This window comes from Symsagittifera roscoffensis, chromosome 5 (assembly GCF_963678635.1).
Source record: "Symsagittifera roscoffensis chromosome 5, txSymRosc1.1, whole genome shotgun sequence".
Lineage (NCBI taxonomy): Eukaryota > Metazoa > Xenacoelomorpha > Acoela > Convolutidae > Symsagittifera > Symsagittifera roscoffensis.
Window position 1 is genome coordinate 33,830,327 of NC_087066.1, and position 27,293 is coordinate 33,857,619.

General features: G+C 34.1%; 2 protein-coding genes across 2 annotated transcripts in view; both read right to left on the reverse strand.

Moving 5' to 3' along the window:
* On the reverse strand, window positions 1–27,008 carry LOC134845757 (neuronal acetylcholine receptor subunit alpha-9-II-like). Its single transcript, XM_063862821.1, has 7 exons — window positions 26,921–27,008; window positions 26,512–26,633; window positions 6,869–7,035; window positions 6,037–6,179; window positions 4,193–4,369; window positions 826–1,329; window positions 1–570 (listed from the first exon to the last, which is right to left on the reverse strand). Exons 1-7 carry the CDS (start codon window positions 26,994–26,996, stop codon window positions 356–358), a joined length of 1,404 nt encoding a protein of 467 aa, XP_063718891.1. The 5' UTR covers window positions 26,997–27,008; the 3' UTR covers window positions 1–355.
* LOC134845755 (serine/threonine-protein kinase 36-like) overlaps window positions 1–27,293 on the reverse strand; it is a 332,187-nt gene that overhangs the window by 132,296 nt on the left and 172,598 nt on the right. The window lies entirely within an intron of this gene.

Genomic DNA, 27,293 nt, shown 5'->3' on the forward strand with positions numbered 1-27,293 from the left:
TTGTTTAGATAACACTGGTCGAAAGACTATGTGCTATTTACCACACGGTTTATTGACTTTCCGTTCATTCCAGTTATTTGGTTGCTTGCAAAAAAGGATCAAAATCATGTAATTGAGCTTAAAATATTTAGAACAATAGCAAAAGTATAAATCCCATCTCCGTTTAATTAATCTTAACTATCTCTACTATTTCATCATTCCATAAAAATATTTATTGCAAAAATGTTCAATATACATGTTGAAAAGCGCAAAAGCAACGCGTCATTTTTGTTTCAAATTTCTGTCTTTTTTGCTCAAAAATTTGCCCGTCTGTCACAACTTGTCTTGTTTTCTTTTGTTCGCTAATTGTTTGCGTTTACTTCATGATAGATTTCCAGGCGAAGAATAAAGTGACAGCGGTCAGGATGAGAATGTAGATGAAAAAGAAGACTGTGTCCATCCCAGCTGCTACCAGCACCCACCTCCGTTTGTCCACGTCACCCGAAGCAGATGCGAACCTCCTTCTGCCTCCCCCTCTCGAACTCCCACTTTTACACCCCCCTGCACCCTCTTCAGATCTTGTGCTCCAGTCTAAAAATTTAAAACATATTTTATTGTTTAATCCGCTACGAAACCCACGTCTCTGGCGTAGATGAAGCAAAGAATGCTCAAGATTTCAAAAACAGTAACTTAAATTTCTTTAAATCTTTCAATGATATTGAGTATTGCACTTTTGTTAAAAATGCAGGGCTAAGTATGATTGATTTCCCTTTTTGCATCAACGCATATATTCACCAGTTTGAACTCAATTTCCGCACTGCAAAAAAAAACATATTTCCAACTAACATTTGGCCATGATGCTCAAGCTCGATTTGATCTGCTCCAGAGTATTCGCAATATCCTGCGGAAGCTCAAACTGACTCTCCTCTGGGTGCGCAACCCTTCTCTGTCTGTCTACTTCCGGGTGCCCTATAGCATCTCCCCGCCTCCCGTAAGAAGCATTCAGCAACTCATCCCCGCTTTCGGGATCCAAAATTTGACTGGCTGTATTCGGAATCGGATCGGCACATGCCGAGTTATAAACGAAGTCAACTGGCCGGTTAGTACAGTTATAACCATTATGCACTGACGAGACTCTCGAATGATTATTGCTATGTATTAAAGAAGTGTCCCTTATGAGACCAAATTTGGACGATGAGTTTGCAATTCCGGAGCTGTTTGTTTTTTCGCTTGCTTTCGGACTGTTGTTTTTTGATCTTTGAAATAGTTTAAAGAATGAGTTCACGGTTGCGAGAAGGGAACAGGAACCAAGGTTTTCCAGATGTTTCAATATTCCGGCCAATAAAGAACCTAGAATATAGATAAAGTTATATGTAAGGCCCAAAATATTTTGTAAGTGAATGATTGATTATCGAACGCATTTTAGCGAATTTTATTTCTTAGAATTGGATGCTAGGCTCCTTGTTTTCCCTTCAAAATCATTAGAAATTATTTGAAATAAAACCTGAGAAAAAATTATTATTGAAACGACCACTGAAAGTGGGAGAAAATTTTTTTTCTGATGTTTTAATTTATTCAAGTTTTTTTTCCACCAGTATCAGTTACCACAAATCATTACCCGAATGAGCCGAGTGATTTATCATCTTTCAGTCCTGATTCGAACAATATAAAAAACATTCAAAAATTTTTTTCCAAGTCGAGATAAATTTTGTTCAGTGCATTTGTAGTTATAATTTTGACTATTGTAGGTGTTAAATGAACATTAAAGCTTTTAATTAAGCCGTTAAAACCAATTCATGAAGCTTCATTTAGCGAGTCCAGGTTTAATGTATGAAACGTCCCAAAAACAATATTTTAACATCTTGAATTGAAATTAATGTGGTTGAATCAGTTCGGCTAACAAACCAATCAAATTCAAACAAATTGATCCGGCTTTTAATTTAAAAATTCAAGATGATAAAATTATTGGCCGAAATGACCAAAAATATAGATCTTTTGTTTCGTTGAAACTATTTCACTGAAATTTTCTTGCCAGGGCAACGTTTCACTAGTGAATTGATTTGATTTTGCCTCGGTTATTTGTTTTTGTTAACTTGGTCAAATGTTTTTGTCTGCTGGAAATATCAATTAAAATGCCTGACCGCGTTTCTCGAATTTAAATCAATTTTAATTTGGAGCCATTTAGAGCATGAGACACTAAAACAAAAGTTTACGTCATGAAAAAAAATCATATTTGACATACCCGCACCGGAGATCCATGGATAATAATCGATTATAATGGAAAAATGTTGTCTAAAATGTTGTCATTATAATCCATTATTGTGGCAAATTTAGACCACGTATTCGATTATATTGTCATTATAATCGATTATTTTCGTAAAAACACAATCCATTTAATACCCATCATAATTGATTATAACGGATTATAATCTATACCTTTTTGCAAAATTATTTGCAAAAGTTGCAACATTTCTGCGTTACTCGCGGCCTACTCGCAATCTAAACCTACTCGAATTAACCCCCCCCCCCCCACTTTGCTCCAATCTGGGTGGGGGGAGGGGGTAAACTGGGAAAACGGGGGGGGGGGGGTAAACTGGAGGGGGCTCCTCCTTTGAAGTCTACCAACAAATAAACCCCCATAAAGGGGGCGAATGCGAATGGCGGTTGTGCTAAACTGGCAGGTAGGTGGGTGGGGGGTGGGGTAAACGGTGGGCGGGGGGAGTGTAAAAAGGGAGGAAAACGGAGGGGGGCGTGGGGGTGTAAACAGGGAGGAAAGGGGGGGGGGGGGGGGTAAACAGGGAAGGGGTAAACGGGGTATATAAGACTAAATTATAAAGTTTGAAAAGTGAAATGCAACATTTTATGAAGCTTAGGAACCTAATACGTAGCAACTGCACTAAACAGGAAATGCGATAATTTTGAAAAAAAGTTGTATACTTCATGACTAACCTCTCGAAAAAATCCATTACAATCGATTATAATTGATTATAATGGATTACTTTGCCTCGAAAACAAGTTTCCTTTTCTTTCAAAAATAATCGATTATAATCGATTATATTCGGATTTTATTGTTTAGAAAAATAGTTTCATTATAATCCATTTTTAATTTATATAATCGATAATTATCAAAATTTATTGAAACAGACCACAAAAATTCAATATAATCGATTTTTATCCATGGAAATCCGGTGCGGGTATGAACAAAAAAATCAAACATTATTTATGACGGGTTTTATAATTTTTTTTATTTTTTGATACCAAGGACGGCCCAAACTCATTATTCTTGTATAATGAACTGTATTTTTGCTGTCGAATCTGATTGGCTTATTTAAACCAATCAATTTCTCGCAGTGCGGTCAAATATTTCAATCAACAAATCTAGTCGAAAAAAAATATTAGTCGAACTTGTGGGCAAAAATGTGGAACTGTGAAGAAAAATGGAGAAAAATCAAGTTACGTTCAAGTAACTTGTGAAATTTGACCGAGCACAAAAATTTTATTTAAATGGCTTTAACTGAACAAAAGATTTAAAATTTTCGTCATTTTGGCTCATAAAATCGTCTTCTTGAATTTTTAAATGAAATGCCGGACCATGTTATATGAATTTGATTGGTTTGTCGGCCGCTCAGGATCTTGCAATACTGATTTTGGGCGTTTAGTGTATAAGATCCTCGTTTTATTGCCTTCCATCACAAGACGCACAAAAGTTGTACAAATTTCAAGTAAATGGGGGAAATGATTCGTTTTTTTTCTAATCAACGAAGTGGTATTTTTCATTTCTACTTGCAGAGCAATTCTTGTTTAAATAGGTTTTTGTCTTCAAAACATTCCAATCAAATATTATGGAATGTCTTTTTTAAGACTTGGTGTATGTTTTTTAAATTCAACTCCAGTCATCCTTTGTGAATTGAGTACTGCAGTGCATTTATTTAATTAGCAATCAATGGATAATATAATTTTTTTCTATGGTTTTTTTATTATAATTTAATGCAGTACTCCTTGGTAAAGCAACCGCGAGCATTACATTTTAATGAAATTTGGTCTTCCATTTGTAGTTGCTTCGCCAGTGCGCTTGGAATGCAAATTTTGCCAAACTCTTGCAAAATAATGCCAGACTTGCATGAATTTAGCAAAATTTAAATTGAGCCCAAAAAATTCAAATTTGTTTACTGCTCTATTTTGACCTGTTAAATTTGGCTGCTTTTTGCCTGACCTTTGAGTGGGACTAGTTTGGGCTCGACTCTGAAGTGTACAGTGAGTGAGACGACAGTGAGTATGATGCTCAGTCCCATGATGAGGGTGATGGTGGTGTAGAATCTAGCCAGCAGAGGAAAAGAGTCGGCCGAGGGCGGCAGGAAGTCAGACACCACCACTTGGTTCACGTATAAAGCTACAAAATATCATAACTGAAAGCTAGATCAGTTCATATTTTAAAATCAAACTACACTGCTCGTATCAGGGCCAAGCCCTGAAAGTTCCGACTGCCTTTCAATGTCTATGAAGCAGTCGGAACTTTCAATGTAATAAAAAAAACTTTTAAAAAAAATTTGAAAAAATTTGAGATTTTATGTAAAAACATCCCCCCACACGTCATATCAAGTACAAAGTGATAGATTTTGCGCCTATTAACAAATCAATTGTGGCATATAAGCTTCTTTTAACCAATTTGGAACGATTTCTACGACGGATTAAATCTCCGCTTACGCGTTAATAGCGCGAATTATATCGCGCTTTAATTGTCCCAAATTGGTCAAAATGGCAATCTTTAAACCCTCATAACTTTACGAAAAAAGATCACAGGTGAAATATCTTTTCAAGTTTGAGCTCAGGACAACAATGCCTTTCGAATGATATTAAAAAATTTTGTCAAAAATGGCTAGTTAAAAAGTCGAAATTTGTCTGAAGAAAAAAAAAACCCACCCCGAGCACAAGTATTCCGTTACTTTCGTATCGAAAGTCGGAACAAAAATAAAGTTATTCATCTGAAGATTTCATAAAAACAATTCCTCGAGACTTTCGCTGATTTTTTTTTTTCGAATGCCAAGCTCTGTCAACCATTTCATATCCTGGAGTCTACAACATGATGACTTTTCTAAATATTCGCAGCCTTTCCATGGAATGAAGTTTACCCTTATAGTTTTAACAATATTAACAAGACTGCTCGTATCAGGGCGAATCCTTGAATGTTCCGACAGCCTTTTAAGGTTTATGAAGCAGTAATAACATTAAAAAATTAAATGTAATAAAACAAAATGAAAATTTTTTTTTCTAAAATTTGAAATTTTTTATGAAAATCATCCCCCCACACGCCAGATAAAATACCAAAATATAGATTTCGCTAATTGTAACAAACCATTTATGGCAAATAAGCTTCTTTCAACCAATTTGGAACGATTTATAAGACGGATTAACTCTCCGCTTACGCGTTAATAGCGCGAAATATATCGCGCGTTAATTGTCCCAAATTGGCCAAAATGGCAATTTTTAAACCCCTATAACTTTACGAAAAATGATCACAGGTGAAATATCTTTTCAAATTTGAGCTCATGACAACAATACCTTTCGAATGATATAAAAAAATTCCGTCAAAAATGGCTAGTTAAAAAGTCGAAATTTGTCAGAAGAAAAAAAAAACCCACCCCGAGCACAAATATTCCGTTACTTTCGTATCGAAAGTCGAAACAATAATGGATGTTTCTGTGCAACTCGCAGAATATCTATGAAAAGCATAGTCTGTATGTATTATTACCCCACATTCCACACTCATGTTTATTTTGTTAAGCGAAGCTATTTCTTGCGACTCATGGCCCTTTTTGATTCTAAAACTTCACGTGGTACCACTATTGCAGCCGAAGTCGGTCAGACTGTGGTAGACCTGAAGCTAGAGGTCATTTGAGAGCTCATCCTCACACACCATCTTTGCCATAGCTGGGGATAGAAAACACGATCTGATTATTTGTTGTATAGTTGTTGTAAAAAAGGATTCTTTTGATTTTTTTATATATCTTACGGTGCTTCCACTCCTTTTGACGTCACAATGTGACCCCTACTACGTACCTAAGAAGAGGGTAACTGAGAAGCCCAGTTTCTCCCCACAGTCTGACGGGAGTAGGAATATGATGGATCCCAGCCAGCTCAGGAGGAGGGAGGGCGTGATGAGACTGTTGACGTAGAAATCCGGCTTACGACTCAGGTGGATCCTACACAGCAGGCATAAAATGGTTACATAAGGTCCAAAATGACAGATTTAGAAAGTGCGATTAATTCAAGCAGAAAACATGACTGCTCTTGCAACGAATATTCTTTCTGACTGTTCCGACCGCCATTTAAGTTGATTCAAGTAATTGTTTGACTTAAAATCAAAGCTTACAAAATATGCTTTGGCTACTGGTCTTAAACATGGAAGAGTATGATTCATTTCACTCAAAAGTTACTAATAAAATTTTGATTACTTTAGTGAGAAGACTAACCGGAAAACACAACACAACAATAAGTGGAGTCTGGCTGTTCTTGACCAAATTTATCTGATATAAAAAACGTACTGATTTTAAGCTCATCATACTAATCATGCTCAGTATGATTACCATGATGAGCTTAAAAATAAATATGGTAATAAATATGATCTAACACTTTTCAATGCAATAAAAAATTATATAATTTTTTTATTCCGGTCTGAAGAAAAACAACCCGTAAATATAAGTTCCTAACACTATTGGAAAATCAGAATTCTGTCAATACTCTCTTTAAACTATCTCGCTATCAAAGCGAACGTGACTCATGAAACACGAGCTTTAATTTAAAGCTGGCCAATTTTTCCAAGCACCAACCTAAAGTTGATATGCTTTTAGTGACCTGGATTTCAATTTGATTCACTTTAGAGCACACACACCTATATCGGATGTATGGGTATCTGATGGTCTCTCCCTCATAGAGGGGGTGGTTGGACACGTCGTGTTCATTCACAATGGAGGAGGTGATGTTTGTGATCTTCCACTCTATGTTCCCTATGTGGCCCTCCAGGCCGTTCGTGTAGCTAGCCAGAGTCACATTTACCATCTGTGCAAATATAACAACTAACATTTCACGTGTTGTTTTCACGTTGCGTAAGTTTTACTTATCTCCTGTACTTTTCAAGAGAAAATATGTTTTTTTTTGTAAAAACAAATTCTGAAGTTTTGTAGTTTTATTAATTTATCCGATTTTGGAACGTTTTTGAGATGGATTTGGCTATGGCTTAAGACCAATCTTATAAAGTGAAGCCCATTTGTAGCTTTGTGAGTATTTTAGAGTACTTCTTTAAAATATAGATTCGCGTACTTTACTCGTCTCACGATTGTCCCATATTTTCACAGATCATCGAAAGATAAACACTGAATCTTGGTGAAACTTTGTGGAACCTGATCTAAACTACATTTTATGATTGGATAAATTAGATATTTTACCAATGTAAAGTATTTGATATTAACCAATCATGATCCATCTAACTAACAATCCACTTATTTGTAAGTGCTGAAATTACTTGTAATTTCAGCACCAGAGAGATTTGAATTTAACTTAGAAATTAGTTGACTCTCCAAGAAGACTTCAGCAACCGCAATAAACCAGTATACCCTAGATCTATTGAGCCTAGCAGAGACTAGTTAAACAACCTGAGACTAGATAGTATAAGAGTAAGATTAGGATCGGTATTAGACTAAGAAGTTGCACGAATCTATCCGGCCGAAAATAAGATAGCGTGACGAGCAGACGGTGTACCCTATCCGAAATTACTCTATGAGTTATACCCATCAGTCCTAACTCATCTGGCGCGACCATAAGTCTCGAACAAGACCTTAATAGCTTAGAATTAACCAAAAAATAGATTAGAATTTAGACAAAACATTTACAAAATGTTATACGACGATAATTTAATCGAAATGTCTCTACGACTCAATAGATCAGAGCCAATATTCCGAACGATAACAGAACTACCCGGAATTGCAAGAAGACCTCGAACCAGAGACGACATACGACAAAATAGAAACTTACCATATAGTTATATGATAGTTCGGCAAAAGCCAGAACAAACTTTTGTATTTAGAATACTACTAGCAATGAATTTAGATTTTCATCTGCAAACATAAAATCTTGAAGTCAATCTTCAAAATCATTTAAGGCGCTAAACAAATATTAATATACAATAACGATTGATAAAAAGATCTCAGATCGTTTTCCTAAATTCTGCAGTAATATACAAAACATGTTTGAAAAATATTTATTGAAAAATCAAAATAAAAATTAGTAGCATGACAATAAATGGTTAGTAATCATAAATCATCCTGTTGTTCCAGCTTCATCACCTAAACATAACAGCATTCATAAGCTCACTAATATCATAAAAACACTAAATCTTTTCTCTACACAAATTTAAATCATTATTTAAACTTAAATTCACTTAAATTTAAAATCAGATCATCAAGGCTTATCCTTGGATCTTAAATCATTTTCTACTTAATTAAATTTAAAACTTGATCATCAAGGCCTATCCTTGGATCAAAAAGAACAACTTTGTTCTCCCCCACCCACTTAACTAGTGTCTAACGACCTCAAACGTCGATTCACTATCCAACCCTTTCTAAAAACCCAGGACTAATAGAAATTTTTAAGCAAAACTAATCATTCAAATTAGGATAAACAGTGAAGAACTTCGGTTATTCATTTTTCACTTGATCCCCCCTCTTACCAGACCCAGGATAAATCTTAGACTTAGTAAGTTTAAAATAGTATCTAACGAACTACTCGCGTTCTAATTATACCTGAACCTTGTGGATCGATTTACTATTCTCCAACCCTGAACACAATCACTACCCTTAAGTAAGATTAAGTAAGTTAACACCTTAGCTTATACTAGCCACGAGAAAGTATAAAATCATTCTTCGGAATCGATATACTTTTCTCCCCAACCCTGAACAAATAGACCCAGGTTAAGCTAACCAAAAAATCGTAAGGACTAACAGTTTAAGCAAATAGAAATCATTTAACAAACTTTTGCATCCGTCATCCTAAATCTTATGTCATATAAAAACCTAGGAAATAAACAAACAATCGTTTTACACAATTGTGAAATAGATAACAAAAAATACGATCTTGTAATCACACCACACACACAAACAGTTGGATATATCAGAACAAAACGACAAACACTAAAAAGAAAAATAATAACCAAACAAAGACAAATTACACGAAAAAGATTTTCCAAAAACCGCAACGCATTTTCAGAATCAGAAACCAACAGTTTAGACGAACTTTATAAATTAAAAGAATCTATAGATAAAAATTGCCCCATTCACGATCAATTATTTTTTTCCGACTCAGAAACAACTTCAAATTCATCAAAAAGAGGAAAAAGAAGAATAAAAAAGCAATATAAACACAAACCAGTACATTTATACAATTGGAATCAACCAATTAGACACATTGATAATTATATATTAACAGTCATCAAACGAAAAAATGAGCTCAACACACACCCCAGGTGAAGAAAGTCCAGATGATGATGATATCTTCCCCTTTATAGTAGATGCAACCACTGATAGAGGACAGCATATATTTTGCAAAAATTTACTTTTAAATTTATTTGAACCCGGAATCAGTCCATGTAAAACAGAGTTCCCTGATGTAAAAATCAAAAGACAAATTATCGATCACTATCTAAAAGATATATGTAACCTAACACAACAATACGGAATCTACTCCATAGAATTCAGTTCAACAAATCAGAATCACAGTAAATATATAATTCAAACAGACGACCTTGATTTAGAATTTTCAAAAGTATTCACAGAATATATAAAAAGCATCCAATATCATAACTCACAAAGAGCAAACTCCATATTCACTAATGAAGTTTTTGCAATAATATATAGTTATATCTCGATATTAGAAAACGAAATCCAGATACCAAATGTCTCACCGACAGAAACATCTAAACATATAAGAGTACGACATGAAATCACACTACTCTCTAGTTTTCTAAATATAATTAAAGAAAATTTCACGAAAGATGAAGTTTCACAACATACAAAACACGACTTACAAAAAATTTTGGCATGGTTCATAATAGATTATTTCACACATAATATTGATTTAATTTCACAAGCAAGAAAAAATTTTAGACCCCAAAACTCAAACGATGATACTGCCATCACAAAACAATCAGACTATGTTTGGGACCCCGAATGGTCTCACTCCGCATTCATAAACTTCCCACAATCAATCTCAAGTCAAGCAATAAGTACGATATCTTACGTAAGAGATTATGTAAGAGTAATACCATTAACCATTGATGCAACACCATTAAACTATAATACATTTTTACCCGATATGCAAAATAATAGTTTAAACTCCACAGTCATACACACTGAAAACTTCAATGGAACTAGAAATCTCACTCAACAAGATATCCAGACACCATCACACTTCATAAATGAAGAAATCGTACATACAACAACTACACAACAAAGTATTTCACCAATACGTCCAAATTTAACAACACCAAGAAATACAAATCCTTCACAAACACAAGTAACCTTACAATCAACCGTCAAACCTTCGGTTGCCCCAAAATATTCACACATGGATTACCAAACATACAGACCCATGACAATACCGCCAAAAACACGCAAAACGTTCAATAGAAACAATTTTGCAGACCATAATTATAATTACACACATCCATCAAAAACAAATTATCAACCACGAAAAAATTTTAGTAATTATACAAGATCTCGAAACTGGGATAACCCAATAGCACAACCTAATTCAGTAAATTTCCAAACAAATCTACATCCTCCACAGGATCGTAGTGAAAATTATCCATTTTTTCAGCAAAATAAAAATAAAAAAAACAAACAATTTATCAAATGGATTACTTATCCTCAGATGATGATTTCTTACAACCAGATATATTTGCACCCTATAATCAAGAATATCGTGGACAAGGAGTACAGAAACCACATACAAATCATAGAACTTTTTCTCCACAACCGATAGATACACAAAATCAACAACAAATTCAGCAACAAAACCCAATTAATACACAATATTTTCAACCAATTCAGCAACAAAACCCAATGATTGCACACTCGTATCAACCAACACAAATGCAAAATGAAATACCACTCCCATATTATCTTCAACAACACGAAATAACAAGAAATCAACTTTCAAATTTTTCTCAAATGCCAAATGCAGCAGAATCATTACAAATGACAATGAATCCATACCTTATGGGTGGATCATCAATAACATCAAACAAACTTTTAATGGTATTCACAGGAACAGACCCTGAATATTCTGTAGAAGACTATTTAAATGCAGTAACAGCAAATTTGATTTTAAATATAGGACCTGAACCAATTAATACGCCACTACATCAAAACTGGATACATCGACGCACAGCGTTGATACAAACAACTTTAGACGGCGCAGCCCAAAAATGGTTTTCAGTATTGCCTATAGAAATAAAATCAAATTGGAAAAGGTTTACACAAGAATTTTCAAAAATGTTTGACTCCGAAAGAAACAAACAACAACAAAGAGTTTTATGTAATGAAATTCGCAGATTACCAAACGAAACCATCAAGCAATTAGCAGTACGCATCGAAACACTAGTTCGAAAAGCATATTCATTAAATACACATGACTATAAAAACACAAAGATGACAGAAATCTTAATGATGACCTTAACACCGCAATTAGGAAAAATAGCAATAAAAAAGAGAGCATCCCATCCTTCTTCAATTCGAGAACCCGATTTAGATTTTCGAAAACTAGTAGACAAACTAGAACAAGCAGAAATCACAATGAAACTCGAAGAAACAGAAAATCTGAAATTACAATATGTTAACCGAATCGAAACAAATACCACAAGTATCAACAACATACAGGAATCAGATACAGACCTCGTTGAAAAAATCACTGAAATACTCAATATTTACGAAAAACACCCAAACTTTAAAGGCAAACCATCTTTCAAAAAATGGTGTAATTATTGCCGACGATACGGACATAGTATTTCTGAATGTAGACAAAAACAGCAAGACAATCAAAATAAACCTCAAAAATATAAAGAACCAAATAAATCATTCTATCAATACATGAAAAAAGATCAAAATCTACCGAACAAAACTGTGTACAGCAACAACAGTTCAGGAAAACCACTCCCGAACAATACAAATTATACAAGAAATCAATCACCATATAACTCAAGTTATAGAGGAAGATCACCAGAACGAAGAAATACACAAAATTCATCACAAAATCACTACAATAGACCAAATAGTCAAAATAACTACTCCAGATCAAATTCAAATACAACACGATTTGTTTCTAGATCTAATTCCCAATCAAGAAATAATTACTATCCAAACAATCAATCACGAAATTCATCATACAATAGGAATAGAAACTACTCCTATAATCGGAATAGAAGTTATTCAAACAACCGAAACCAGAATTACCCGAACAATCGATCAAGGAATAACTCATATAATAGATCGAACTATAACAGACCAAACAATAATTACCAAAACAGATCACGAAATAATTCACAAAATCGACATTCAAGTTATAATAATCGTTATAGAAATTATTCCCAATCACCACACAGGAATAATAACCATTATAATAATTCTAATAATCGCCATAGAAGCAGTACACCTAAACATCAAAGGAATATAAATCAACTACAATCAAATCCAGAAACAACATCAGACCCTCCAGGTATTTACGACACAGTAAATGATACGTTACAACTCAATCAAATCAACTGTGAATCATCAGATTCAGAAAGTGAAACAGAAAACACTATCTCCATCAATATGATAGCAGTCGAAAATGACTATGAACCTATTATATATGAACAACCATTTTCATCACACATATATGAAAATCAATCAGAACTCCTTCACAATTATTATATTGAACCCATCCATTCCACACCGACGACGCAAAAAACTAATGAAATTACCACTACAAATCAACCCAATGAGAATGACAAGACAAAATGCTTAAATACAAATCACATCTATCAAAATATACAAAAAGAACAACCCAAAGAAAAAATTTGGACAATACCATTTCTTTTAGAAAGTCCAAGAAGCAAAGAATTTAAACCACCAGATCTTGAAATTGATTTTTTAATTGATTCAGGAGCAGAATCAAATATAATAAACATCCCCACATGGAATGAAATAAAAACCTTACACCCAAAGCTAACACCTCTTGAAACCTCCAGTAAACTAGCAACAGCACAAGGATCAACATTGGTAAACTATGGAAAAATTCAATTATTTCTTCTCCCCACAAGAACAATGGAGCAAAACAAAATTTTAACCAAACCATTTAAACAAATATTCCATATCACTGATATTAAACACAATATCATTGGAATACCATTTATCTCTAAATATATACCAACAATCAACATCTTGAATAGTAAAATTTTAATCAAAGATAAATATACAAAAACAAAAGACACATCCCTAACATTTTTTCAAAGATTAAATAAACAACCACCATTCTTTTCAAAATTTTATCCAATATATAACCAGCAAAGAAAACACCTGAAACCACTATCAGGAAACATCTATAATTTTTCAATCAAACAAGTTCACCAATATGATAAAAAACAAAACAAACAAAAATTTTATATGTCAGATTTTGAATTCAAACCTATTCATAAGTTTTTCAAAATCACAATCTCATCAATAAAAAATTTGAAAAACTCGAATTCAGATATTATTTCTCTACATGTATACAACAATACACCCTATCAAGTAACACTACCCTTAGGACTTTTAGGCTATTGCGAAACCAACGCTACAATATCACCGATACACGAAAAAGCGTATCGCGTAAATAATATACTCCAATTATTAGATATTTGTCAATCCACAATTCTTAATGAAGAATTATCCATAAATAATATAATAAGTAACGAAAAAAGAAATACGGATTATTTCACAAAAACCCCATATTTCAAACCGACATTCAACATAAATAACTACACAGAGAATCAACAGAAATTTTTAACAATGTTTAATTTCCAACATTCACAAATAACACAAGACGAATTTGAAAAATTAGCCAAACAGCTAATTAAATATTCATCAGTCTATGCAACATCCAAATTTGATGTTGGCAAAATCAGCTCATCACTACATCTCCCATTAAAACCAGACGCAGTTTTCAAAAAACAAAGAGCAAGTAAAGTACCAATTCATTTACACGATAAAGTGAACAGATTACTTGATATTTTAGAACAATACAATATAATCTCACCAGTAAATAAAGAAGAACAACCAAAAGGTAACACATTTATCAACCCTGTTATCATTCTAGCTAAAGGAGAATCATTAAAAATCGTTCTCGACGCTAGATACCTCAACTCACTCATAGATGAATCAAAGTGTAATTGGCCTATTGAACCAATACAAGTTATTTTAACAAAAATAAACGGAAAATACTTTACAACCGCAGATATGAATAGTGCATACAATCAAATGCCATTAGATGAACAATCGCGACGTTTAACACAATTTGTTATTGGAAACCAACAGTATGAATTCAACCGCTTATTCTATGGAATATCCATAGGACCAGCAGCATTTTCAGCTTTTATGAGCAAAATTTTTCGACCACTAATACTCAAGAAAAACGCAATCACCTATTTAGACGATGTTTTTATGCAATCACAGACTAAAGAAGAAATGTTCAATGTTTTAGAACAATATCACCAAATACTTCAGAACGAAAATCTGAAGGCCGCCCCGATAAGTCACACTTCTTTTTGACAAGAGTAAAATTCTTAGGACATAATATAGAAAGAAAAACAATCACCCCATTAAAATCACGCATTGATGCTATTCAAAAACTCCAACCACCAACAAACAAAAAGAAAATCCAAGAATTCCTTGGAATGTTGAATTTTTTAAGTAAATATGTCTATAAAATGCAATTATACCTAAGACCATTTTATAATATACTTAGACAACAAAATAATTTTGAATGGAACACAGAACATCAAGCACGATTTGAAGAAATTAAAAAACTTCTAACTGAACAAATTTCAAACACAATTCCAGATTCAAATCAACCATTTTATGCAATGTGCGATGCTTCGAACTTTGGCATCGGCGCAGCATTATTACAATCACATAATGGTACAAATAAAATGAACCTCATATCAGCAAATTCTCGATTATTCACTCAAGCAGAGCTACGACTCTCAACTCTAATGAGAGAATGTACAGCCATAATATATACACTAACAGAATATGAATTTCTGATACTTGGATCAAAACATCCCACAGTTCTATTCACAGACCATAAACCAATCATCTTTCTTTTTACACAAAAGTCTAATCCAAACCACCGAGTTTATAGATTTCAATTAATTTTAATGAAATTCCCAAACTTACATATAGTTTGGACCGAAGGAAAAAATCTTGCATTACCAGACACATTAAGTCGAAATACACCACCTGAATTACTTACACGTAAAACCACAGTTGAAATACCCAAAAATATAAAATTCTACCTTGCAAAAAACGAAACATCACCCCGACTAGAATGCAAATATGCAGTAAAAACTGACGTTGAACAATCACAGATAAACAATCTACAACACTTCCCACTTTATTTAGATTGTCAAAATAATCACTATGAAGTTGATCTACTTGGAACATCAACTTTTAAACCAATCCCATATTCACAATGGATAAAAAATAACACCCAACAAAAAAGAGTAAAACAACACTCGCATAAAAAAGACCTTTTTCCACTAATTGAAAAAGAAAACCTAACTGATAAAATAAATTTATCAGGACCACAAACAAACGATTCAAAATACACCATAAATCAAGTTTTTGATCTCCATGACCCACTTGATACAATACCCTTATCTAAATTAGAAATTGGAAACATATTTCTCCCCCCAACAGAAACAATTACAATTTCAACATTGAAACAATACCAAAATCTTGACCCAGTAATTAGACAACTAAAATCATGGCACAAATATAAAACTAGACCCGTCAAGGCAGATACAACTATTTTAGGAAATAAAACACTCCTCCGATATTTTCGAAAATTCAATAATACAACAATTAACGAAAACACAGACCTTCTAGAATACAAATTAAATGAATCTACAGTTCCCTGTCTCCCTCTAAGTATGATTCTCATAGCTTTTAATATTTCACATACACAAAATATTAAAGGACACTCTGGATCAGAGAAAACATATTCAAATTTTATACAAAACTTTTATTTCCCAAATGCACCAATTTGGATAAAAGTACTATGCAATGACTGTATAGTATGTCAACTAAATAAACCTTACCCAAATCAAAAACAAATAGCACAAAAACAAGATTTTAAAGGACAAAGTTTGTACTTTAACCATCGTATCTCATTTGATACTAAAGGACCAATTTCACCCTCATCAGAAGGAAACTCCTACATCATGGTAATTGTTGACGCATTTACACATTATGTAGCACTTAACCCAGTACCACATTGTAACGCTTATTACGCTTACACAACACTCTATGAACAAGCCAAATTCGGACTACCAGAAATTTTAGTTACAGACAACGGTACAGAATTCATAAATAATGAAATCATTACACTATGTCATTTATATAACATTAAACACAAACCACGTACATCTCACGCACCTTGGACAAACGGCTTAGTCGAAGGTATGAACCGTTCATTACAAGAATATCTCAGATGTATCATCAATGGAAATGATACAAGATACACCGAATGGTCAGCAGATTATTTCCCTTAGCATATAATTCACAAATTACGACAACTCTAGGAATGTCACCATATGAAATGGTTTTTAACCAAAAGCCACGCAAACCAATAATGTTTACAGCAAACTCTCATAAAAACGCACAAGGTTATTGTCAACCAAATAAAGACTCAATCTGTTATAACCTACCTTTACATACACACGATGAAGATCATTTTCATCACCCACAAATTCTTAAACTAGCCTCCGGTACACACACCGAATGGATTTTAAACAAAGATAAAAAACACAACGAAATTTACCAAAAAGTAACAAAAAAGTTGTTACAAAGGCAAAACATTAATGAACAAATAAATTCACGCTTTACACCAGCCTCCGATTTAAAAATTGGAACATTTGTTTTAATACCCAATTTTAATACTCAAAAAGGAATTTCAAAAAAATTACAACCCCTTCGTAAAGGACCATACCAAATAATTGCAAAACCCACTGATGTCACATATAAAATCACCGACTCAGACAAAAAAGAAATCGTTCAACACCGAAATAACCTATTACCTTATTATCCAAAAGAATACGCACTCCGCGAACTAACTCAATTATATTCTTTTACAGGTTTACAAGTTATTCAAAATGACCCACATACGGAAAATACAACGAAGGAACAAAAAGATTTTCACCTCAAAAACGAAATAACAAAATCAACCACCACAAAAAACAATACAAAAAATCTAGATCAAAAAACATCTCAAAAAGAAAGAAAAAATAGAAAAATGACAGAACAAATAATACCCCAAGAACAAATCGACAAATCAGAACATAGAGAGTCTTCACGACTTAGAAATCAACCACGTAAAAATTATAAATTATTCATCCCACAATCTAAAATATTAAAGAAAGTTGAATTTCAAAAACAACTTTAATTCTACATTTGATAATCTTTGCACCTCTGAAACATTTTACACTTTCATTTTCCAAAATAACATGCTGACAAACACGCAGCGATTCTAGTTCATAATTAGCCAATAGGATTCATCCAATCCGTCACCTTCTATAACTCTAACACAAACCAACTAGACGAACGATATTAAACTCCAGGCATATCTATAACTATAACTTTACGACCTCCAGGTCAAAAACAAGCAAACCACTCCAACTTGACAACTAAAATAAATATCACCATAATATCACAACCCTCCCTTATCTAATAAACCAAAGATCAACAATATTTCCCCAACTCAGCCCTCAAATACCCCCCAAACAAATATGTTAAATTAGCCTAAAGTAAAAGAACGACCATTTTAATTAGCCTAAAGTATAAAAATCTCAAAAATACCCCAGATCATTTGACAAATGAAAATAAAGACAAAGAAGACCTCCCGATCACCATAAAAATTGCCCCCAACAATTTTTCACAAAACTCAACCCACTTGTCAAAAAACCAATAAATAATCCGACCACACTTGAAAATTGCCCCAAACAACAAAAAATATTCGATCAAGAAGTCATTTCTTAAATGCTCTTCTATCAAACAGTCACAAAAATTATCACAAACCTCAAACAATTTTTTACGATACTTGAAACTTTCATAATATTTCTTTTTGATATCCTTGAATCTTTTCTAATAATCTTTATCGTTTTTTGTAATGTTTTTTTAATTTTCTACACTATATTCGAACTATTTCTCCAACTTTCAAAAACCCTTGATTATATCCACAGGTACGATTCATACAACTTGTCTAAATGATACGAACTATTTTCAGTAGAACTGATATTTTTCTACTATTTGTAATTTTCATAACATTTTTATCATCCCTCATTTTGACCATATGCAAATGTATAAAGAAAGCAATCCTCACATTGGCCCTAGCAACAATCCTTCTAATTCTTTTTTTAGAAGAATACTATAATAAACATAAACTTTTTCACTAAAAGAATAGACCAAAAAAGCTATCAAAAATTGCTACCCAACAATCACATAGTCAGTCTTCACCGACATCATCCCAAGAAAACCCGACACCACTTTCAACTACCCAAAACCCCCAAACATCTACACGAATTTCTTTTCAAGATAACCCATATACCTTTGAAGAACGACACGCTCGCTTATCAGAACCACTAGAACCAGTTCAACGACAAGCACCTCTAAGCGAACCAACATATAACTTATACCCAACACTACCACAAGAATTAAGTAGAATAAGAAATCCTAGTCAAAACCAAAATACAGTCGAAATAAATAGACAAATTATACATCCTCGACGAAACAGAAATTTTCAAACTCCCCGAGTTCATTTTGATATAGCTCAATCACCATCACAAAACACTCCAGAAAACCCCATTGGTATATTACCAGAAACCCCTACGCTTCTTTCACAACGTAGCACCTCAAGTCTACCATCAGATTACTTAGGTTCAACACCAACATCTGAACAAATACGTGAAAATCCCTTTAACCCCCCAAACCAGGCATCACGACTACCATATTGGACAACACATTCATTCACACAAGGTGAACCAAATTTAATCAACGATCCAATAGATATTTCTACGGATACAACAACATCCTCATCACTACCAGAAACATTATCACTACCATCAACACCATCAATAAGCCAGATTTCACCACCACCTTTTAACTTGAATTTTCCAAATAATCTCGACGCAAGATATCGAGAACAATCATCAACAACTATTCCTTTAAGACTAGACTGGAATACATTCACAGCACCTCCACCATTATTTGGACAACACCTATAAAGTAACCGACTCCACAATTGGGCACTTAATAGACTACAATATAGACAAGACATTCACGAAGACATACGTGCTCATAACATCCAAATACTCCAACAGAATAGTCTACAATTAAAATTTGAAATCACGGTTAAATTAAACAACATTACTCAACATCCCTATCCATTAAATCCACCAAATATAATAGCTCAATCCCTACCACCACCATTTATAACAACTGAAGTAATATACAAATACGACAGATATACCAAAAAGACAATTGGTTACATCACATTTTATAACCCATACTCAGGATTGTCATACACATGTATATTCTAAAAATTTTAATTTTTCTCCAACTCCTTTTTCTAATAACCTCAAATCAAAACATAAACCCTTCCCCCCGCACAGGACCACAAGATTTATTAGTAACACATTACGATTGTGAAGAAAACGAACAAAAAACACTACACAAGTATGCAATAAATCAAGTATCTCAATGCGAAACAGAACCCCAAGCCATAGAAACAACAAATTTAATAGCGACACTCTATTCAAAAGCCCGAGCAACTACAGTTATAGGATATAAATTCACAGCAACATTTTCTGAAAAGAAAGTACATTGTTCACAAGTCTCAAACGGAAATAAAAACCGACTTGACCATGAATCATTCTACCAGAGTAATATAGAACGACTTTTACATCTCAATCCCGAAGATTGTAAAAACGAGTTACTCCGACTAAACATCACAAAAAATAAAAACACAGATAGAAAGATAGTGTATTTCCAAGTTTTTTCGGATTCTGTACATCAAGCAGAACTTGAAAGATATCAAGGACATATAAAACTAGATGAAAAGTACCCATATAACGGCGCACACGGACGATTAACTTATGATATACACGATAAACACTGGATACCACACATTGGTATAAATGACCCATCAAACTGCAAAGCAGACACAAAAAACAAAGGATACCAAGAGATCATGTTTTTCGATTGGAAAATACAACTCGAAAAAATACAACTCACACGAGATTTATCAGACAACACAATGATCTATCAAGGAATCAGATTACCTTGTAAAAACGACCAAGGTTATTGCGACCCTACAACACCAACACAAGCAACAATTGTTTGGTTCCCTGAAGACACATGTACAACATTTCAAGTAGCAAAAATACACGCTCGTATGATAAAATTTCACGAAAAATATTTTATACAATCAATACCATATGAACAAGTAAATCCATTACGAAAAATAAGTTCTAATTTTAGAAACATTCATAATATAGAAAATAAATTAACACGTTTTCAAATATATCAAGAAACAGAACTCGCATGTAAATATAAAAACCCACTTCAAAAAACACAATACTCTGAAATATTAGTTGAATACGAAAATGTATTCGACATGACCACTGGAAAAATAAAAGTCGACCCATACGCCACAAGTCATCCCCTAAATGAAGGAACATCATATATACCAGTTAATTTTCAAAAGAATACAGGTCAACCTGGTGGACATTTAAAGCCCCAAGACGATCAAAGCACACGTTTACAAGAACTATCACTAATGAATAGTACATATTTTGGTAATATCCACTATGATATTCACTTAGATATGAAACTAGACTACACGATTAGCCGAATTTTTCAAGAAATGTCACTCTCTGAATTAGAAACACTACACCAACTTTGCGAATTAGAAAGAACACAAATATTACAATCACTTGCACTAGCAGTATTAAAAATACCCTACGCAGGATATTTACTATCAGGAAATAGATCAAATTTTTTAGACTATGAAGGAAACATCTTATGGTTTTATACTTGTACTAAAAAAGTATCACCACTATACGTTTTTGAAGATAAACGATGCTATAAAAGAATCCCTATCTTTTATAAGAACAAAGTACATTTCGTTGACACACTTTCACGAAGAACCTATTTCTGGGATACCGCAGTCCCATGTGGATCAGAAAATAGCCACAATGTAGTACAACTAAACCCTGATGAAGATAAATATTACCTTCTCACCCCATACCCCACATTAATGCAATCACTCAAAAAATTTTCACCAGAAAGCTTTCGCGCTATTGCTCGAAACCCAAATATAGACTTACAATCAATAGGAATATATTCAAAGTCAGATATTCAACATCACATTCGAACACAACAATTCCAAGAATTATTAACACAAATGGACACTATACAAAGACAATCAATTGACCAAAACTTACGCAAACTTGCAGAAACCGCAGGATTTGCAGACATCTATACGCAAGACTATAGCGGATATTTTAAAGATATTAAAGATTATATATATCTAAACGGTGAAAAATACCGTCCCCAAGATATATCACCCATTAATATTTTTAGCTTTGTAACACTCAAAAATGAAATTCTTGATTTTCTAGGATGGCCCTACTACATCTTAGAAAAATTGACTATTTTATACGCAATGTTTAACTTTATTGGATTTCTTTTTTCACTTTTAAAAGGAATCTACAACACATGTGCTATACACACACAAGTAAACAGACAAGCAAGCGTAGCACGCATACTATTTGCAGGATTTTTTGGAATTTTTTCTACATCAATAAACAAAATTCTTTTAGATGCACAAATAAAAGAATACAACACAAAAATAGCTACAAGACAGAACACATACGACGAAGAACATAACAATGTAGACACAACGCCAACAGCACCACAGTTACCACCCCTGTCACATAACCATCCATTATCCCTAGTCCCACGTAATTTTCGAAATTTAGCCATACTACATAATCAAAATTTTCGACCAACCATATCACAAAGTCCCATCCAACATATAATGACACACCAATCACAAGATGATAATACTTATGAACAAATTATAGAACAACCCCATACCACCGCTTTTCAGTCTCAAAATAATAATTTTTTTAGCCCACGATGAGCCGACAACTTGGATCCCTACACCGTTCAAATTCCCACCCAACCAACCTCACTACTCCCATTACAATAATACCACTTTTTGCTTTCCCGCCACCCGATTTCCCAACCAGTAATGTAACATCAGGCATGAATTCCGATACTAATTCACACATCTCAGTTTTATACTCCACCTCACAACTCAATAACCCGAATATTGAAACCCCCGATGAATTTGCCGACTCTGAACCATCTCCATTCAATAATTTTCACACCAATTCTTCAAATTTTTCCCAACCCCCTTTTCAACCCATACTATCAAATAACCCTGACCCAATCAATTCTACACCCTCTTATGCTTCCCAAGTCACTCCAACCTACTCCTCACTTCATTCAGACCAATCATCTCATTCTCCAGATACCCCCCGAATCTCCCCAGAACTAGATAATTTTATTACCCTACAACAACAACCCTACCACCTTGACACCCCAACCATAAACCAAATTTCATCCACAATAGATTCATCCAACCCCCCTACCCCTACACCCTCTTCAATTTATACTGAATCATTAGCACCATCATCCACATCTACTGAATCTTCACTCAGCACTAATAGAGCTTACCGCACTTTTAAAAGAAAATTCCCCAACCATCCTTTCCCAGCAAAACCAGGAACAGCCCGTGAATATGAAAATCATCCAAATCACACTAACACAAAAGAATTTTTAGCTATCACCTTACCCTCATTTCCACAATACACCTTAAACACCCCTCACGACACTAACGAGACACGTAACTTTGTAGACGAATACGTTTTAATGCCTACTCTTTCTTGGACCTCATATTATCATTTTACTAATCCCCTTTGCTTACCCTTATCTAACACTCACATCGATATAGAACGAAATAAAAACATACTATATCGACTCACCACACCACTAACATCTAGACAATTTACCTACATTGGATATAAAAAATCACTAAAAACACACACTGCACCCCGAGCTAATGAATATACACTAGAATATTACGATCATAACATCATCAGAGCTAACCAAGATCAATTCTTAGACGACGATCGCTTCGCTAACCCACAAATCACCGAGAAATTTTTCATTAAAACACCATATGTATTTACACTAAATATCTTCGATCGCAAGTTTGACCACATTATTTCAGAAGCACTAACAGACACACAAGCCTACGAAAGTTTTAAAGAACGCTTCCAAACATTTTCACTAACCTTTCATTTCCTTGCACCACATGAAAGAGATTTGCACTGCTCACACGATATTATGTTGCGCACTAAACAAACACACACATATACATATTATCGTTTCATCCAAAATCACTTCGATCTACACACTCCCTCCAGACAACCACACCATCGTTTTCAATTCATCAATTCCAAATACACCTCACCATTCTTTCTTAACTTCACATATTGCATTAAAGATACTAACCTTCATGGTATTCTTCGAAATTATGATCCCATAACCCAAATGTATATTTTTTGTCCAATCACCAAGACCTTCAATGCAGAAGAATCCCGACCCTTCCTTATCCCACACGAATTTGTTCAACCTATAGAAATCCCCATTTTAGAATTCATCCACAACACTAAATTCAATCACAAATTATATAATCTAATCCAAAACACACCTTATGAGTTTGCAGTTGGCACTGAAGAACTAACCACCATTAAAGCACTTCAATTGCTTTGGCCACTGCTTCAAACTAAAAATATCATCCGCATCTTAGCTAAACTACTAACAACTTCCGATCTCATCCACGACATCTTCCCCCACGGTTTCTTCCCTGACGACTAACAGGTAAGTATGAATTATAGATATAACTAACTAATTAAAATATTAGAAACTCACCATTCTTTATCCACGTCTTATTTAGCATTTTAGCCTTCATCCAACGATCATCTGAAAAATTCACAAAAGAAAAATAAAAAATAGCAAACTTCTTCAAAAACTGTTTAAAACTCTATTAATTTTTTGCACCAAATAATTAAATAAAAATAATACCAATGCAATAATTTAATTTATAAATTTTTTCCCAAATGCAGTAAATCTAATAATGATGAAAATTTGTAACTTAATTTTCCCCAACAACTAGCAGTAAAATTGAAATTCTATGTAGTAAATTAATAAGAATCAAATGCAGTACTAACCTTTTGATATTTCAATTCATTCGCACAAAGATTCTCTCCACACTCGCACAGCTCGCCCACGAAGAATTGTTTAAAATAATGAATTTCAGTTTCAAGCTTTCACACTCAACAACTCTAACACACGATAACAAGTTTCAAACTTTCCTTTAACCCGGTTGGAAAGGAATTATATACTAAACAAAACTAACCAATGCAGCTTACTAAACATCACAACACATAGCATAACAGCATGACTAAGAAAAGGAAACCAACGGTACCCAAACCGGATTAACCCAGTTTAAAACTGGATAATTTATTCTTTTGAAGACTATTATAAAGTCTAAGAAAGAAATAATAAAACACAAAAAAGTCGAAAGACAAACCCATACCACAAACAATTTGATTTTTGAAAAAAGGACACAACCAACAAAACATAAGAAAAACCACAACAAACCCAACATAAAACGTTGTCACATAACAGGACCTCTCACAAAAACCGCATGCAATCATACTCCCACTCCTGGCCTAACCCACCAGAAGAGGACGTCCTGATCATGCTCTATAGCCGGCCTAACCCACCGTGCTACATCCACGCTTTGTGACCACACTCCTATTTTTAATAAGAGCTACTCAAGGGTGAGTAACTCTTCAAAATAACTGAACTAAAACAAAAAGCTTTTGTGAAAACAACTAACTAAAATCATAATTAAAAAATATTAAACTAATAAAAGTTTTATAAAATGTAAATTACATTATGCAATACATAGATCAGAATACAACACCAAGGACGAACATCCAAAGACAAAACGATCCCACTACACTCGAGAAAGAATGGCCAACTACAATCAATATGCCGCTCACAATCACAACTCAAAGGATTTAAAGTACGACTTGACTTCGCAGAAAAGGACTTCATTGAACTAGACCAATGACCACCTCGATGTTCAAGTATACGTACAGATCCGAGTAACCAGGCATCCCCTCCACGCACAATCTCCACGCCATTCCTAGACAAAATCAAAACTTAAAGAAGTTCTCATCAATGAAACAGAAAAACCTGACATAGCCAACCATTCTGAAATCAGATTTGAGTTTGTTGCAAAGACCCAGTCGTTGTCATGAGATGACACAACGATCGAACCTGGAACTTCTCTAACAAGAGAACCCAGAAGAAATATGATGTTCGCCAGAAACCAACGTCCATCATCCATCCTTCGAATTGCAGAAAAACTATTCTAAAAAACTCTGTAAAACCCGGATGGGTGGAACCTGATCTAAACTACATTTTATGATTGGATAAATTAGATATTTTACCACTGTAAAGTATTTGATATTAACCAATCATGATCCATCTAACTAACAATCCACTTATTTGTAAGTGCTGAAATTACTTGTAATTCCAGCACCAGAGAGATTTGAATTTAACTTAGAAATTAGTTGACTCTCCAAGAAGACTTCAGCAACCGCAATAAACCAGCATACCCTAGATCTATTGAGCCTAGCAGAGATTAGTTAAACAACCTGAGACTAGATAGTATAAGAGTAAGATTAGGATCGGTATTAGACTAAGAAGTTGCACGAATCTATCCGGCCGAAAATAAGATAGCGTGACGAGCAGACGGTGTACCCTATCCGAAATTACTCTATGAGTTATACCCATCAGTCCTAACTCATTTGCAAGGTAACCTGAAACTTTTCAGATCCTGTCGAACAGTTAGAAAAAATCTTGAAAGAATGGCGTATAATCTTTTACGTACCACTTCCACATTTTTGTACAAGCATTCTTAAATGACCACTCATGTTGGTCGTTAAAAATGCAACCTTTAATTCCCATTCTAATAAAAACTTTGTTTATTCGCTAATGTACATGTGCATTATTTTGGTGCCATGTGTGTGCTTATTTTGTGTACCCTTGAATGGTAGGTCCATGAGAGGAAGCGGATCTCACACAGCTGCTCGTCGAAAGGGAAGTAGGTTACAGTGGCCTGGCACTTGGTCTTCATGATCACAGGCACAGAGTAGTAGGTGAAGCCTAATAAAAGACAGGCATAAATAAACAGACGGTAAACAACTGTAGGCCACTCGCTTTTCTAAACAGAAAGCTGTAAGCACAAGTAAAATAAATCAGAGATAAACACCAGAACTTGCAAGGATTCCCACCTACGGCAAGGAATTAGGTCAAATATGTTTAAGCTCGCTCGGACCACCATGTGCTGTGATAATCAAGAATTTTCCCGAACAGCTATTTATGCATTAATTGAACAATTATTTTTTTCTTACTATGTCTTTTCTGTTGGTTGTTGATGTTTATCTATTTACCTGTGTACCCTACAATGAGTGGTAAGTTGGATGACCCCATGAACTCGAAGCTGGACAGACTGTTCACCACTACCATGTCGGGGACCCACACCTGTTCAAACACTAACTACTAAACACTACTTTTTCAACCACATTTATTGTATATTCCAACAAATGATTCACATTTTATTGGAGAGAACATATAACAACTTTTGAGGGAAGTTTTCGAGAGTATTCCCTAGTCGATCAAGGGAGGTTATCTTGCAAGATCTTGCAAGATTCTTGCAAAAGAGGGTTATCTTGCAAGATCTTGCAAGATGGAGGTTATCTTGCAAGATCTTGCAAGATGGAGGTTATCTTGCAAGAATCTTGAAAGAGGGAGGCTATCTTGCAA